Raw genomic sequence first — 14,211 nt, 5'->3', positions numbered from 1 at the left:
CTTTCTTACCAATATATCCTTATTTCCCCAACTCTGCAGTCTCCTGGTTCCCCCAGTACCCACAGAAACTGGTTGTAAGGAAATGGAGGCTGTAAAGGGGGATGGTAATGAAATCCAGCAACACTGCTGTTCTCTTTACAAAAGTGCAGTGATGATGAGAATGGAGAACGTATAAATCAAGATTACAAATATAGTTTTGGGTATAACATATCTGCTGTGCAAAACAAAATACTGTACATCCACTCAAAGGGTAGTTAACCTGGAGTCCTTGAGCTCTGAAATTAGAGGCACCACTTGGTCTGCATATGCATTTTTCTTGACAGAGGGTTCATTGCTTTCATCTGATTCATGACCTTAAAAAAATCCTTAACTAAGAGGGTTAAGAACCTATGACTTTTCAGTACAATGTTTTCTTTTTTAAAAAAAAACATTTTTTATTGATTTATAATCATTTTACAATGTTGTGTCAAATAGTACAATGTTTTCTGAGAAGAGAAAGTTCATGTGGGCATCCAGCATCCCCTGGGGGAGTCAGTCAAAATTCCAGTGTTCACTGAATGCAGAGCCATGTGAATGCAAAGGCATTAGCAATTCTTTGGAAGGAAATAAAAGTACGTACGGGAAGACTGGGAACAGTGAGGGCACTTTAGCTGAATGTGGCACAGCTGTTGAGGTTTGGAGGCCTCCACCAATGAGGAATGTGGGCCAGTGTCTGCAGGTTTGTTGTAAGTGTCCGTGTGCGTGTGGTGGGTGGTGGGCGGGTGGGGGAATGGTTCAACTTGTTTTTCATCAAAAAAGGGTTATGTGAGCTTACAGCGAACTTCCATCACTGCTACCTATAATTTTCTAATTATTTCATCATCCATTGAGTCTTTTCTTCCAGTAGCCCTGACGACCGAAGGCAAAACTGAAACACGGAAAGAGAGAACAAAACGAAAAGAAAGCTGCAAACGGAGCCGAGTGCCCTGTCTTCCGTCCTGCGGTCCCTTTAAGAGAAGAACGTCTTGGGACCGGCAGTCCCAACCGACCCCAGTTTTAACCGAAACCTAACCCGGACTTCCCCCTCTTGACTCAAATGAGACCAACTTTGGATTTTCCCTCCCCTATTGACCAATCAGATTCTGTTACCAGGCAGACTTTAGCTGCCACCGGTGCGAGCCCGGCGCCTTCTGTCTCCGGGTAGCAGCAACGACCAATGATAGAGCAGGCCGTCCGAGTATCTAGGCAGATCGGGGCTGTTCCAGCCATTCAGAAAAAAGAAAATAAAGCAACGCACGAGCCCGCTGGGCCAGGACCGTGGGGCTGGGCTGGAGTGAAGGTGGCTACGAGGTAGTTTCTCTTTCTCCCTTACCTTTATTGTTGCTTGTGTTGGAAGGCGACTGTCCAAAGGTAGGGAGGGGGCAATGTGAGTTGGGAGGAGAGCAGAAAAAGATTTTGGCTGTATTTTCAAGCTTCTTCACCCCATGTGCACGTGCCCCGAATCTGGGACCCCATTCCCCCAACCGGGTTTCCTACGCCCAGCCCAGGAGTTCCGCTATCGTGAACCCCCCACTTTGCAGCGACGCGGGACTGAATGGAGGGGGGAGGGAGGGAGGGAGGTGGGGGCGCGCATCAGGATGGGATGTTGAGGGAGATGACGTAGGGGCCGGCGACGTGGGGAGGGGGAGCTGCGGGGGAAGCCGTGGCGAGATTTAGTAATGAGAACTTGGGCCCAGTTTTTTACAAGCCTGGAAGGCCAGAATGTGTTCGTATCCTTTCTGACCTCCCAGGCAGATTCAGTGGTGAGGAGTATATTAGGAATTAAAGAACTTTGTCTTGTGGCTGTTACTGACTGTTGTTTTTGAGGGGAAGGAGGGCAGTACAGGGTCAGAGGCAGAAATGAAAATTTCTTTCTAACGTGGATTCCCAATCTCCCTATCTCTTCCTTTACAGTTTTCCACATTTAGGAGACTGCAGAAAGGTGGGGCAGATAGAATGGAGATGGCAAAGATCTCTCTGGGTATATATGGGCCTGGAGAAGTAATGGAATAATTTCTAATTTTTGGAGAAGGCAAGTGGTGAGAAAAAGACCACTGGGGAAATTCGGAGGCTTTCTTACTGTTTTTCTGTCGTTCTGGGTAGAGAGATGAGGAGTGCCCTGGAGCCTCCAGGGGAAAAGGGAAGTTTAATCTTCATGTCCTGTCTCCTCTCAACTGTAGCCCTCATGCCGGGATGGCAGAAGATGAACCCGATGCTAAGAGCCCCAAGACTGGAGGCAGGGCCCCCTCAGGTAGTGCTGAGGCAGGGGAACCCACTACCCTTCTTCAGAGGCTCCGAGGTACCATTTCGTAAGTACTCATCACCACCTCCAAACCTCATTCCCAACCTGAGTATAGCTCCCCCTAGTACCTCACTTCCTCTGTGGATGACCTGCCTCTCCCCAAGCAAGTGCATCTGACCAGGGAAGAGTCTTCATCATGGTAGCAGTTCTTGAGCACCCACTGGGTTTTTCAGACCTCTTCCTCTCCCTAGCAGTCAGACACAGGGTTGGAGGGAAATCTTCCCTATCACCTCCAGCTTTCTCTTCTTTTCCACAGCAAGGCCGTGCAGAACAAAGTAGAGGGAATCCTGGTGAGTATTTGGGGGAAGAGGACAACAGAGAGATGGAACTGGTGGGGGATGAGGATGGTGAGGATATGGGTAAATGAGAGGTTTATATGAGAGAGGCAGTGTCGTCTGCCCTGTCAGAAGGTAATTGGCTTTGCAACTTGCTATTAGTTTGATCTTGAGCATCTCACTTCATCTCTCTGTGACCTCCTCTTGTGTAGAAGCTGGGTAGAAATAAGATCAGAGCTGATCCCCTCTGCTCCCCCTCTCACCGTGGTAGCCCATCAGGGCTTCTTTAGGGCACAGTGAGCACCCAGCCTCAGATCATTTCTAAGGTCGTTTTTCAGTCTGACAGTCACTAAGTCAGTTAGACTTTTTGGTAAGGATCAGAGAGTCTTACCTTGAGTCCTTCTTGGCCATAATATTTCTCCTGCTTCTTTTTCTCTCTACCGCAGCAAGATGTACAGAAATTCTCAGACAATGACAAGCTGTATCTCTACCTTCAGCTCCCCTCAGGGCCCAGTACTGGAGACAAAAGGTACATTTGGTGCTAGAGTTTTAGATGTCAACGTTCTGATTCTCAAAGAAAGCCTCCCTAAAAAGGGGTGGGGTGAATAGGAATACTCTTAACAGCTACCCGTAATCAAGAAGGAAAGTCCATGTCCTGCCTTGGTTTACCAGGGAAAGGTGGATTCTGGAGGAACTGAGTCAGTCCAGCACTACTGAAGTGATAGTCCGGGTGGAACCAGGGCAGCTGTTGGGAACATTAGTAATACTCGTCTCTTTCCCTTCTCTTGCAGCTCAGAGCCAAGTTCACTCAGCAATGAGGAGTACATGTATGCTTATAGATGGATCCGCAACCACCTGGAAGAGCACACTGACACCTGTCTGCCAAAACAAAGTGTTTATGATGCCTATCGGTGGGTGGATGGGGGTGGGGGTGGTTGCTGGACATAGGACTACCTCCTCACCCCTGGGAGCTCCCTGCCTTGATAGAGCCTGATTTAAAAGGTTTCCCAAACTTGATCCCCAGGGACCCTCTAAACCTAGACATGACCTCCCTCTCTGAATAGCTTCCCACTCCTCCCTCTCCCCTGCCAGGAAGTACTGTGAGAGCCTCGCCTGTTGCCGCCCACTCAGCACAGCCAACTTTGGCAAAATCATCAGAGAGATCTTCCCTGACATCAAGGCCCGAAGACTTGGTGGCCGGGGCCAGTCTAAGTATCCTTGACTGGAGAGGTTGGGCCAGAGGAGCTGGGGAGGGAAACTTAGGATGTGGAGAGCCAAGAGTGAAAACAGCCCAAGCTTCCTAAGGGGCTTGGAGAGCCCCATGTACTGGTTGCTCCTTAACTTACGTCAGATATTGCTACAGTGGCATACGAAGGAAGACCTTGGTATCTATGCCACCCTTGCCTGGACTTGACCTAAAGGGCTCTGAAAGTGTAAGTAACAAACAGCCCTCCGACTACTCTCTTCTCTCCAAGGTAGAAGTCAGAGGACTTCAGGACATGTTCTGAGGGCTGACACAGCGAGGGCATTCTGCACACAGCTTCTGGGTATATAGGCTATGCCCTTCTGCCTACCCTACAGCTGAGGCAGAGAATTTGTGGCTTTCTGAGATGGGATGATAGAGGCTACTCCCATCCTCAGTCTATTCTTCCTCATGGTCAGTGTTGGTGTCTGAGAGGGGCTGAGGGTCCTTTGTTTGGAGTGTGATTGGGTCTGTCCTTCCCCTCCTGCAGCCAGAAATGGGCCCAGAGGTAACCCCAGCACCTCGGGACGAACTGGTCGAGGCAGCCTGTGCCCTGACCTGTGACTGGGCAGAGCGAATCCTGAAACGGTCCTTCAGTTCCATCGTTGAGGTGGCACGCTTCCTGCTACAGCAGCATCTCATCTCCGCCCGATCTGCACACGCGCATGTGCTCAAGGCCATGGGGCTTGCTGGTGGGTGGACTCCCTCTTACCTCCTGAGAAACCCTCAGCCACTTTCAGCCTCAAAGGCCCTCCCACGTACTAGCATAGAGACACCTTGGATTTGCCTTCTGTTCCTAGAGACCCTTCCAGGACATACCTTAGACCACCTTCTCTTCCCTGCCTATACCAGCCAGTCAGAGTCACCTCAGTCCTCCATTCTATCTCCTACTCACCTTGTTACCTTTTCCGGCACCTCCGCAGAAGAGGACGAACATGCCCCTCGGGAACGGTCATCTAAATCCAAGAATGGTGTGGAGAACCTGGAGGGCGGAGCCCATAAGAAACCAGAGAGACCAGCCCAGGTAAGGAAGGTGACGCCCCTGACCTTGCTCCCCTGGGCTGAGGGTTTAGTATACCGCCCCCCCAGAGGACCCAGTACTTGTTCTCCTCCTGTTCCTATGTTTCCTCCATTGTCCAGCCTTCCCACTTTCTGTATTCCTCTCTTTACTTTGTAGCCTCCGAAGGAGCTGGAGCCCCGGGCTGGGGCTGGCCCCCCCGCACGCGGAGAGCGGAAGAGGAGTGCGGTGGAGAGCCCGGCTCCAGCAGCCAGTAACCCGCAGGTTAACGCCCTCGTGGCCCGGCTGCCTCTGCTCCTGCCCCGGGCCCCGCGCTCGCTTATTCCACCAATCCGAGTCTCTCCACCCATCCTGGCCCCCAAACTCTCCTCAGGCTCTCTGAAAGTGGCCACGCTGCCTCTGCCCAGTAGGGCTGGGGGACCCCAAGCAGCCGTGCCCATCATTAACATGATTTTACCAACTGTTCCTGCTTTGCCTGGACCTGGACCTGGACCTGGGCCTGGGCCTGGTCAAGCTCCACCTGGGGGGCTCACTCAGCTGAGGGGCCCAGAGAACAGGGAAGTAGGCATAGGTGGTGACCTGGGACCCCATGACAAGGGCATCAAAAGGACAGCTGAAGTACCTGTGAGTGAGGCGAGTGGGCAGGACCCACCAGCTAAGGCAACAAAGCAGGATATAGAGGATACAGGAAGTGATGCCAAAAGAAAACGAGGGCGCCCTCGAAAAAAATCAGGTGGAAGTAGGGAAAGGAATGCGACCCCTGACAAGTCAGCCGCTGCCATGGATTCTGCCCAGTCCTCAAGGTTACTGCGGGAGACGTGGGCCTCTCGAGGGGAAAGCAACGCAGCTGGAGGGTCCGAGACGCCAGGGCCAATGGGAGAGGCTGGGAAGGGGATACTTGCCCAGGGTCAGGAAGATGGTGCTGTTTCCAGAGGAGGAAAGGGCCCCAGTTCTCGGCATGCCAAAGAAGCGGAAGATAAAATTCCTCTTGTCACCCCGAAAGTGAGTGTCATCAAGGGCAGTAGAAGCCAAAAGGAGGTTCTTCATTTGGTTAGAGGAGAGGTAGACACGGCAGCACAGGGTAATAAAGACTTAAAGGGGCAGGTGCTTCAAAGTTCCTTATCCCAGGAGCGAAAAGACCCCAACGCAACACCCCCATGATAGGTATGTGGGGAGGAGTGTGTATATCCGTATGTTAACTCTACCTGCCTGCCTGGTAGAGGCCTTTCTCTGCACTTGCTTCTCACTTGGCCCTTCTGTATAGACAGCTGAGGTACCCTGTCTTACACAGTGCCTGCTTCTTGCCTCTGACCTTTCCCGCTCGATACCCTTGGCTTTAGAGTCACCAAATAAATCTGTAGTGACCACCTTACCTGGATCCCTGTGCTATCCTGTGGAAATACAGGGATGGAGTTTGATGAATGTATAAGTTAGGAGTCTTTTGGTTATAAATCAGAGAAAACCTAACTCAAACTGGCTCAAAAATAAAGATTTATTGGCTCATGTAACTGGAAAGTCCAGAGGTAGTGCTGGCTCCAGGTAAAGCTGAGCCAGTGGCCCAGTATGTCTCTAAATACCTGATTGCTTTTTTTTTTTCCCCACTGCTCTGCCTTCTGTAGGATCATCTTAGTCTGGGCTGCCTTGTGGCTGCCAGCACTCTTGGGATTATGTGTATCCTCATTTATGTCCAACCAGAAAGAGAGGGCATCTTTGTGTCAGGAATCCTAGCAAAAGCCCTAAGAGTCACTCAGTTCAGCCAGCCTGGGTCACGTGCCCACCCCTAACCAATCACTGCGGCCAGGAGATTGGTGTATACTAATTTGCTTACTTACTCGGCATCATGGACTGTACCTTTTAAAAAAGGGTAGGATCAGCCTCCTGAGAATCACATAGATCCCTAAATGGAAACTGGGAGGGGGGTGTTCCTGGGGAGGCAGCTGGCACCCGGCCACAGGTATGAACTACATGTGGTTTTAGCTTGCCAGGTTGACAGCTATACCTGCTTCCTTTTTTCCTCATAGTCTTTCTTGCGTCTTCCTTGCTGCAGCTGCAGTCTTTCCTCTTGTTCTCATATCAGAAGGAATGAGAGGGAAGTCATTCTTCTTTAGGGACTATCTCTTTAGTCTCTTTAGATGACAGTCCCCCCTTTTTTTTCACCTACATCTCAGAGATAGCTATCTTTCCTTTTCCTGTTTCTGAATTTTAGTTTTCGCCTCATTCCTGCTTCCCTATCCCCCAGCCTACTGCCACTTTCACCAAGTAGAGTGAAAGATTTACTTCCTAGTCATTTTTATTAAATTCATTCTGTATCCACCAGGTGTCAGTCTCCTGTCATGCATGTGTCAGGACTTAGCCAGGACTGTGGGGTTTAGGCTCTGTGTATGGAAGGAGGTAGCTTCGCGTGTCAGGGAGCACCAATGGGAAGGGAATCCAGTCCCCCTATGCTGGGAAAAGCAGTAAACCAACCAGTATTCATTGAGGACCTACTTCGTCTTCTGCACAGGGCAGCTTCTGTCAGGGAATCTCAGTGTTCCTTCAGGGAGACTTCATTAATCTGTCCATTTATTTCCACCATTGCAGATTTTTAAAAAATTATAATATGTAATGTTTGATATCTATAAAGAATATATTTAACATGAATAAATTATGGAGCATAATAATTAAATGACCCATCACCCAATTTGTACATTAAAACATTAGAAATACTGTTGAAGTTCTTGTGTTCATCCCCTATCCTATCCTGCCTCTCCCAAGAGGTAACCACTGTCCTTAATTTTGTGTTTATTACTTACCTGCCATATATATGTATATATAGAGAGAGGTATATAGATCTCCATATGTGTATATATCCTTTAAAAATATATTATTCAGCTTTGCTTTTCAGTTTTACAAAAATTGTACTAATAGTCCCTTACAGTTTGGGTTTGTTTGTTTTTTTCACTTCACATTATTTCTAAGATTCATACATGTTGTAGATAGCTATGATCCGTTCAGTTCCATCAGTATAATATTTCAAGTGCATAAACAACAATTTATTTATCCATCCACCTATCAATGGATATTTGGGTTGTTTAAAGTTCTTTTGCTGTTACAAACAGTGCTGCTATGAACATTCTTGTACATGTTAGTGCCTTTGTTTTTTGAATGATTTCTAAGAAGCTTTCTAAGATGGTTCCTTTGGTCTACAAACCCTCTGAACTGGGGCCAGTCCCCCTTGTCTTCTCTGGAAGAGTTTACATCAGATTGAAATGAACTGTCCCTTGAAAGTTTGGTAAAATTCACCTGGTAAACCATCTGAGCCTGGTGTTTCTTTGTGGGAAAAATTTTAATTACTGACTCAATTTCATTAATAATTATAGGCTCTTTGGGCTTTCTACTTCTTCTCACGTCCATTTAGGTAAAGTTTTTTTTTAGAATTCTATGCATTTTATGTCATTTTTTAAAAATGAAATTTCTTAAATTTTCTATTTTGCCTCCGCTCCCTGCATAGGTGTGTCCTTTTCATTTCTACCATTTACTTGTGCCTTCTTTTTTTACCCCTTGACCAGCTACACCAGAAGTTTATTTTACTAATCTCTCTTTAGTTGCTACTTTGGGCTTCGTTGATCCTCTCCCTTTTATGTTTTTTTCTGGGTGGGGGGGTATAATTATGTTTATTTATTTATTTTTAACCGAGGTACTGGGAATTGAACCCAAGACCTCCTGCATGCTAGGCATGCACTCTACCACTGAGCTATACCCTCCCCCCATGTTTATTTTTCATTTCATTAATTACGGATCTTATCTATAGTTATTTCCTTTCTTCTGCTTCCTTTAGATTTAATTTTTATGTTCCTTTATAACATCTTAATTTGTATCTAATTTTCAAGCTTTTTTCTATACTAAGTTTTTAAGGACTCGCTTTATAGTCTCCAAATTTTTGTTTATTTTGTTTAAATTATTACTTAGTTCTAAGAATATTCAAATTACCTTTATGACTTTGTTGATTCATGATTTAGAAAAGTTTACAAATTTCCAAATGTTTGGATATTGAAAATTTTATCTTTTTTCTTTTGGCTAATTAGGTAATTAGATTTTGAAAAATTTATTTAAAATGGAGGTACTGGGGATTGAAACCAGGACCTCCTGCATGCTAAGCATGCATTCTACCACTGAGCTATACCCTCCCCCTGAAAAATTTATCTTTTTGATATTGATTTTCAGCTTAATCATTTGTTCTCAGAGAAGGTAGTCTGTATGATACCAATTCTTTGAAATTTGGGGGGATTGTTATTTTGTATTCTGTAAATTATCTTGGATGACTAAATCTATTTTGTTGTTTTTTACTGACTCCTTCCCATAGTACCTTGTTTCCTTGTATATTTTGTGTTTTGGGATTTTGAGCTCATATTTTATTAACTTAATCTAAGGGAATCCAGAGGTCCTTGATTAAGGGTGCTTTCTTCCAGAGAGCATTTGCATTTGCTTCTGCCAGGAGACAAAGGGTGCTCCTGACCTGGGACTGCGGTAGCCCCTTTCAGAGTCCAGGTTTAATTCAGGAGTCCTAGGTTTTCTCCCCTTTGGCCAGGCCCAAGGCTTAGCCTCTGTTCGCAGTACTGACGCTGGCATTTGTGCCCGGGGCAAACCTGCTTCTCCTACTCTTACCTTAGCCTTCCTGTAGATTTCAGCTTAATGTTCTTTTTTTGTCCTTTACTGGTCTCTTCTATTTTCTGATGAGCCCAGCAATGTGGTAAACATGTTTGCTGTAATTTATCCAGGATCTAGTTGTATTTTAGTGGGAGAGCTCTTTCTCTTATCCATGCTGCCCGAAGTAGGGTCCATTACTGTGGTTTTGGCATTGCCCTTCTTGTTTTTTAAGAGCTACTCACTCATGAGAAGCTAGGACTTAGGCACTGTCTTCAGATCAATAATGATCACAGCACAGCGTGAGTTATGGCAGCAGAAAGCAGAGAGAGCTATGGGAGCCCAGAGCAATAGCGCAGCGGTCAGACAGGGATCAGGAATGACTTCCTCGTAGAGGTGAATAGGAATAAGCTGGACAAGTCTAACTCATAAAACAAAGACAGAACAACATAAGACATAGGGTAAAAAGAGCTAAATCATAACACTTATTCTGCACATGAGAGCTGTAAATTCAAAGACATTGAGTGATTTGGGAAGGCTTCTTGGAAAAGGTAGATTTGAATTAAGCCTTCAAGGTAAGTAGAACTTAGGTGAAAAAGGTGAAGGCATACCAAGAAAAGCAGGGGTTTGGGGATGTGGGGCGTGAATAAAGACATGGCAGTACAACCCAGTAAAGAGGCCTGTCAGGCGGAAGGGCTGTGAATGAACAATAGTGAGAAATAAACTAGAAGAACACACAAGCATGATAGCTATCCATTGATTGAATGAATGAATGGTATGAAGTTTGCATTAGAAAATGGAGGAACTGAATCAAAAGGAACCAGCCAGGCAGCTGTTGCCATTATCCATGTGGGAGGAGCTGAGGGCCTGGACCTCAGGCTGCTGACATGTCAGAGGTGACAGGCATATGGAAAAATAAACCACTGGTGATAGAATAGATAGACATAGCCAAGGAAATGTCTTCACCGTGACTGGGTTTGGGGATGGATCCATTCACTTTGGGAGACCAGGCCACTGGAAGATTTTGAGATTTACATGACTGTTACAGGGTCTTTAAGTAGCCTGTTTTAAAATTTTATCCTGTTTTAAAAATCTAACATAAAACAAGTTATTCTTCTGTAGTTCAGGCGATCTTCAGTTTATTAGATGAAGGGCTAAACTAAGACTTGGGGGACTGCCTACCGCTTCCTCTATGCCAGTCCTTATTCTCTCCCCAACACCCTGTTCCCCACTCCCATTGTTGTCTTTTTTCATTTAGCCCTATCCTGAATTAAAGGTAATTTATAATTTACTAAAATTTTAAATAATCTTTTGCTCTTAAACCAAAACAAACTCTGTATGTCTAGTCTATAGCCTCAAATAAATGAGTTTATTGTTTATTTTTGTGGATAACAATTTTCTTAAAAAATCAAAGCAAATGCCACACTGACTCATGTGCTAAACGGGGGAATTAATGTCATGATACGTTTCTCTAAGTGTTCTGTCTAGTGTTAACATTCGTCAGCTGGCCCACTCCTTTGTCTGGGATCAACCTGCTGGCGCCACCCTGAGGTAAAGCTCATCATTACATATACATAACGCAGTATTTCTTAAATGTTCGTGAAGAGGCAATTTGTTTACTGGAAAAAGCATGAATTACGTACACATTTACCTTACCTCTTTCCATATCAGTTTGAACACTTATTTAGTCCAGTTTTTTCAAACTGGATTCAAAAATAGATTGAAGCTCATTAGTGGGTTGTGAAACTGATTTAGCAGAATGCCAGTGTTTTTTAAAAGTGAGATAAACTAGAATAGAAAAAAAAATATCAGCGTGCAATACATATATTAAGGGTAAGCATTGTTTCACGAAACTTTCATTTCAGTTAAGATATGTCTATGGTCATGATTATAAAATCTATTTATTGTAAGTTGAAGTAAAACAATTTTAAAAACAATGTCTTAACCATTCTGAAGCAGTTTCCATAAAATGAGATTAAATCTTTCACAGGGTTGTAGTGAAGGATATATGAGGTAGCGTTTGTATTCATACATGGTAGGAGCCCAAGCAATAATGAGCTGCTTTTTCTTTTCTCTGGAAAAAAAAAAAAAAAAAAAAAAAAGCCCATAGTATCTATGGTTCAAGAAAAAAATTTGACTCTTTATAATTTCTTTAACCATAGGGATGCTTAAAATATACCTGGAGCTGTATTATGACCTGGGTCCTCTAGTTTTATCAGCTGTTGATAAATAAGCCAACTTCTTTCCCCAATTTGATGATAGTTAAATAAATAAATGACATAACTTGACCTGGTTGGTATTTCCTTGCCCTCACACCCCAAGGTGCCACATGTGTACATGCTTTGAAATAAGAGGCTTCACATGCAAACAGGACAGAATGAGTTCCTAGAGGGTCACATGTCATCCATATACAACCATCTATACCTCCCTGGGACCTAAGATAGAGGTAAGTGGTATTTTTTTCAATCAAAAGAGAATTTTAAATATAGTTTCAGTGTGATGAATATTATAAATGTTATGCTTTTAAACTGAATATGAGAAACAGAGTAGCATTCAGTTTTATGACAATTAAGGAGACTGAAGGGAAAAGAGAAGCAAATAGGAACGGGGGAGAAAAAATAATTTAGTCAAAATATTTATTTGTAAATATTTTTATTTTATTCATTCATTTAAAATAACTATTTTCCCAAAACAACAATGACAACAACAACAACAACAAAAAAGTCAGACAATTGGCATGGTTCTGCATTTTTGGAAATCTCTTTTATGCCTGACTGGATTCTCATATCTGCTTCTGCATTCAATCTGTTGCTGTATCAACAAATATAAACATACTTTTCTGTGATAGAAACTAAGGATAGAGCTAGAATACAAAGATAAATCCTTTCCTGCCTTGAGGAGCTCAGACTAGAGGGGGCTGGAGACCCCAAAAAACAGAGGGAACCAAAGAAAACTCTAAAAGAAGGCAGAAAGACAAAGTCATAAAGATATGCAAAGAAATTTACAGGTAAGAGCCCTTAGAGCTATAAACACAGAAAGCTTGAAACAAAATCTACCTCATAATACTCTGCGTGTGTGCACGCACACGCATGTGTGTGTATAGAATACGAGGGGAGGCTCACTTGGTTAATGAAGGACTTACAACTGCCTGTAGCTACAAAAAATTCCTACTTAAAGTTTGAACAGAGATGTTCCTGGAACCTTGTGGGGGGTTTTGTTTCTGGAAAATAAAAAACTTCCTACATTGAAACAGTAAGATTGTCACATCACTTTTCACCATGCTTCAAAAAGCTGGTGGGTTTTACAGCCCTTAGGATCCTTGTCTCTTGAGGGGATGGATGTGTGACATTATAAACTCCAGGCTAAAGCAGGGTCATCACCTCTCCATACTTGCCAGACAGCTGACTGGGAGCTGGCCAAGAGCTGCTGGGCCTGACAGGTGGACTGGTGATTCCCCACTCCAGACTAGTGGTGACAAATTTAAGCTATCTTTGGCACTCTCGGCCTCTTTCTGGCTCCTCTTTCATTACTGTACTCCTGTTTTAACCTAGCTTATCAGCTTGCCCTCTCATGATTTGAGCAAATTTTCTCTTCAGAATGCTCTCTCTCCTTCTTTGTTCAGCTGGATCATTTCCAGTGTCTCTTCTGTGACCTGGCTCACAGTATTTTTGAGAACCCTTCTATTCATTCATCCATCATATACTGAGTGGCCTTCTGTATTAACCAGATGTTCCTTCAGCAATTAGGTACCCCGTTTGTTCTACTTTTGTATAAACCACATGTTTTACATAGGTATTTTCAAGCTATTATTCTTTATTCTGCCTCCCAAACACTGAAGCAGTGTTTCTTTTATCATCTATCCTATATTATTGTCCCTATCATAGTAATATAGTACCATGTGTAGTAGTAATCTGTACTCTCTTTTAATCCTCACAAAACTGTGTGAAGTTCTAATATTCCTGGATCCAATTTGCAGACATAGAAATGGCGGTTCAAAAAGGTTAAATCAGTCATTCCAAGGCAAACAGGCTTTAAGTGGTAGGGAAGGTGGCATCCAAGATCTGTGCTCAAATAACTAGCCTCAGTGTAGAATATTGTTAGGCCCTATGAGGGTTCAGACAGAGGTTCTGCCAGAGAGGGCCGCCAATCAATAATGCTAACTGACAAATACACAAAACCAACACCAGAGGTCCATTTGCGGGGCGTGTCTTTATTTATTTAGTTTTTTACGGTTTTGTTTTGTTTGGAAGGAGGGGTTATGCCCTCCAAGCTTTTGTCATTTCACTCACCTCTTCCAACTGGCCCTGTCCAGCCCCTTCCTGGAGGATCGAGGTCCGGAGTCTAGAGGTCAAGGGCTGCCCAGAAAAGTAGGTGGGTGACTTGGGAGGCAGAACCAAGGTCTTCAGTCGCGCCGCTAACGGCGAAAGATTAACGCGGTTGGACCGCGCCATTCCCCCAGCAATAAGGGGCGTAATCTGGACATCGTCCTTAAAGATGACTAAGAAGGTGATTATCTTCCCCACCTGCGCTTTCTCTTTCTGCTGCCCAGCTGGGCCCCCAGCGTCCATCCCACGACCTGATTTACTAAGGGAGTCATGTGGAATAGGGGAGGGGGAAAGCCGCTGGTTTTTCAATTACCGTAACTCGGCTGCTAACTCAAAGGACTCATTTACATATAATTTGCATACCCCTGTACTTGTGCTTAGTACGCGGCATGTCTGTACTCTTCTAA

At 44.6% G+C, this 14,211-nt stretch overlaps 1 protein-coding gene across 6 annotated transcripts; it reads left to right on the top strand.

The window, feature by feature from the left end:
- The first annotated feature begins 1,174 nt into the window (after positions 1-1,174).
- Positions 1,175-10,858, top strand: RFX5 (regulatory factor X5). Of its 6 annotated transcripts, none has more exons than XM_031436428.2 (11): positions 1,279-1,329; positions 1,933-2,050; positions 2,199-2,327; positions 2,577-2,610; positions 3,042-3,124; positions 3,387-3,506; positions 3,688-3,807; positions 3,947-4,028; positions 4,329-4,530; positions 4,639-4,862; positions 5,016-10,858. In XM_031436428.2, exons 3-11 carry the CDS (start codon positions 2,212-2,214, stop codon positions 6,015-6,017), a joined length of 1,983 nt encoding a protein of 660 aa, XP_031292288.1. In that variant the 5' UTR covers positions 1,279-1,329; positions 1,933-2,050; positions 2,199-2,211; the 3' UTR covers positions 6,018-10,858. The 6 variants fall into 6 exon arrangements, with proteins under 6 accessions (XP_010995081.2, XP_031292285.1, XP_031292288.1 ...); XM_064477754.1 differs by having other exon boundaries at positions 1,324-1,389; XM_064477755.1 differs by having other exon boundaries at positions 1,324-1,389; positions 1,933-2,057.
- Positions 10,859-14,211: the final 3,353 nt, after the last annotated feature.

The sequence above is a fragment of the Camelus dromedarius genome, chromosome 23 (genome assembly GCF_036321535.1).
Source record: "Camelus dromedarius isolate mCamDro1 chromosome 23, mCamDro1.pat, whole genome shotgun sequence".
Lineage (NCBI taxonomy): Eukaryota > Metazoa > Chordata > Mammalia > Artiodactyla > Camelidae > Camelus > Camelus dromedarius.
Note: the sequence above shows the minus strand (reverse complement) of the source record. Positions and strands in the feature narration are given on the sequence as shown.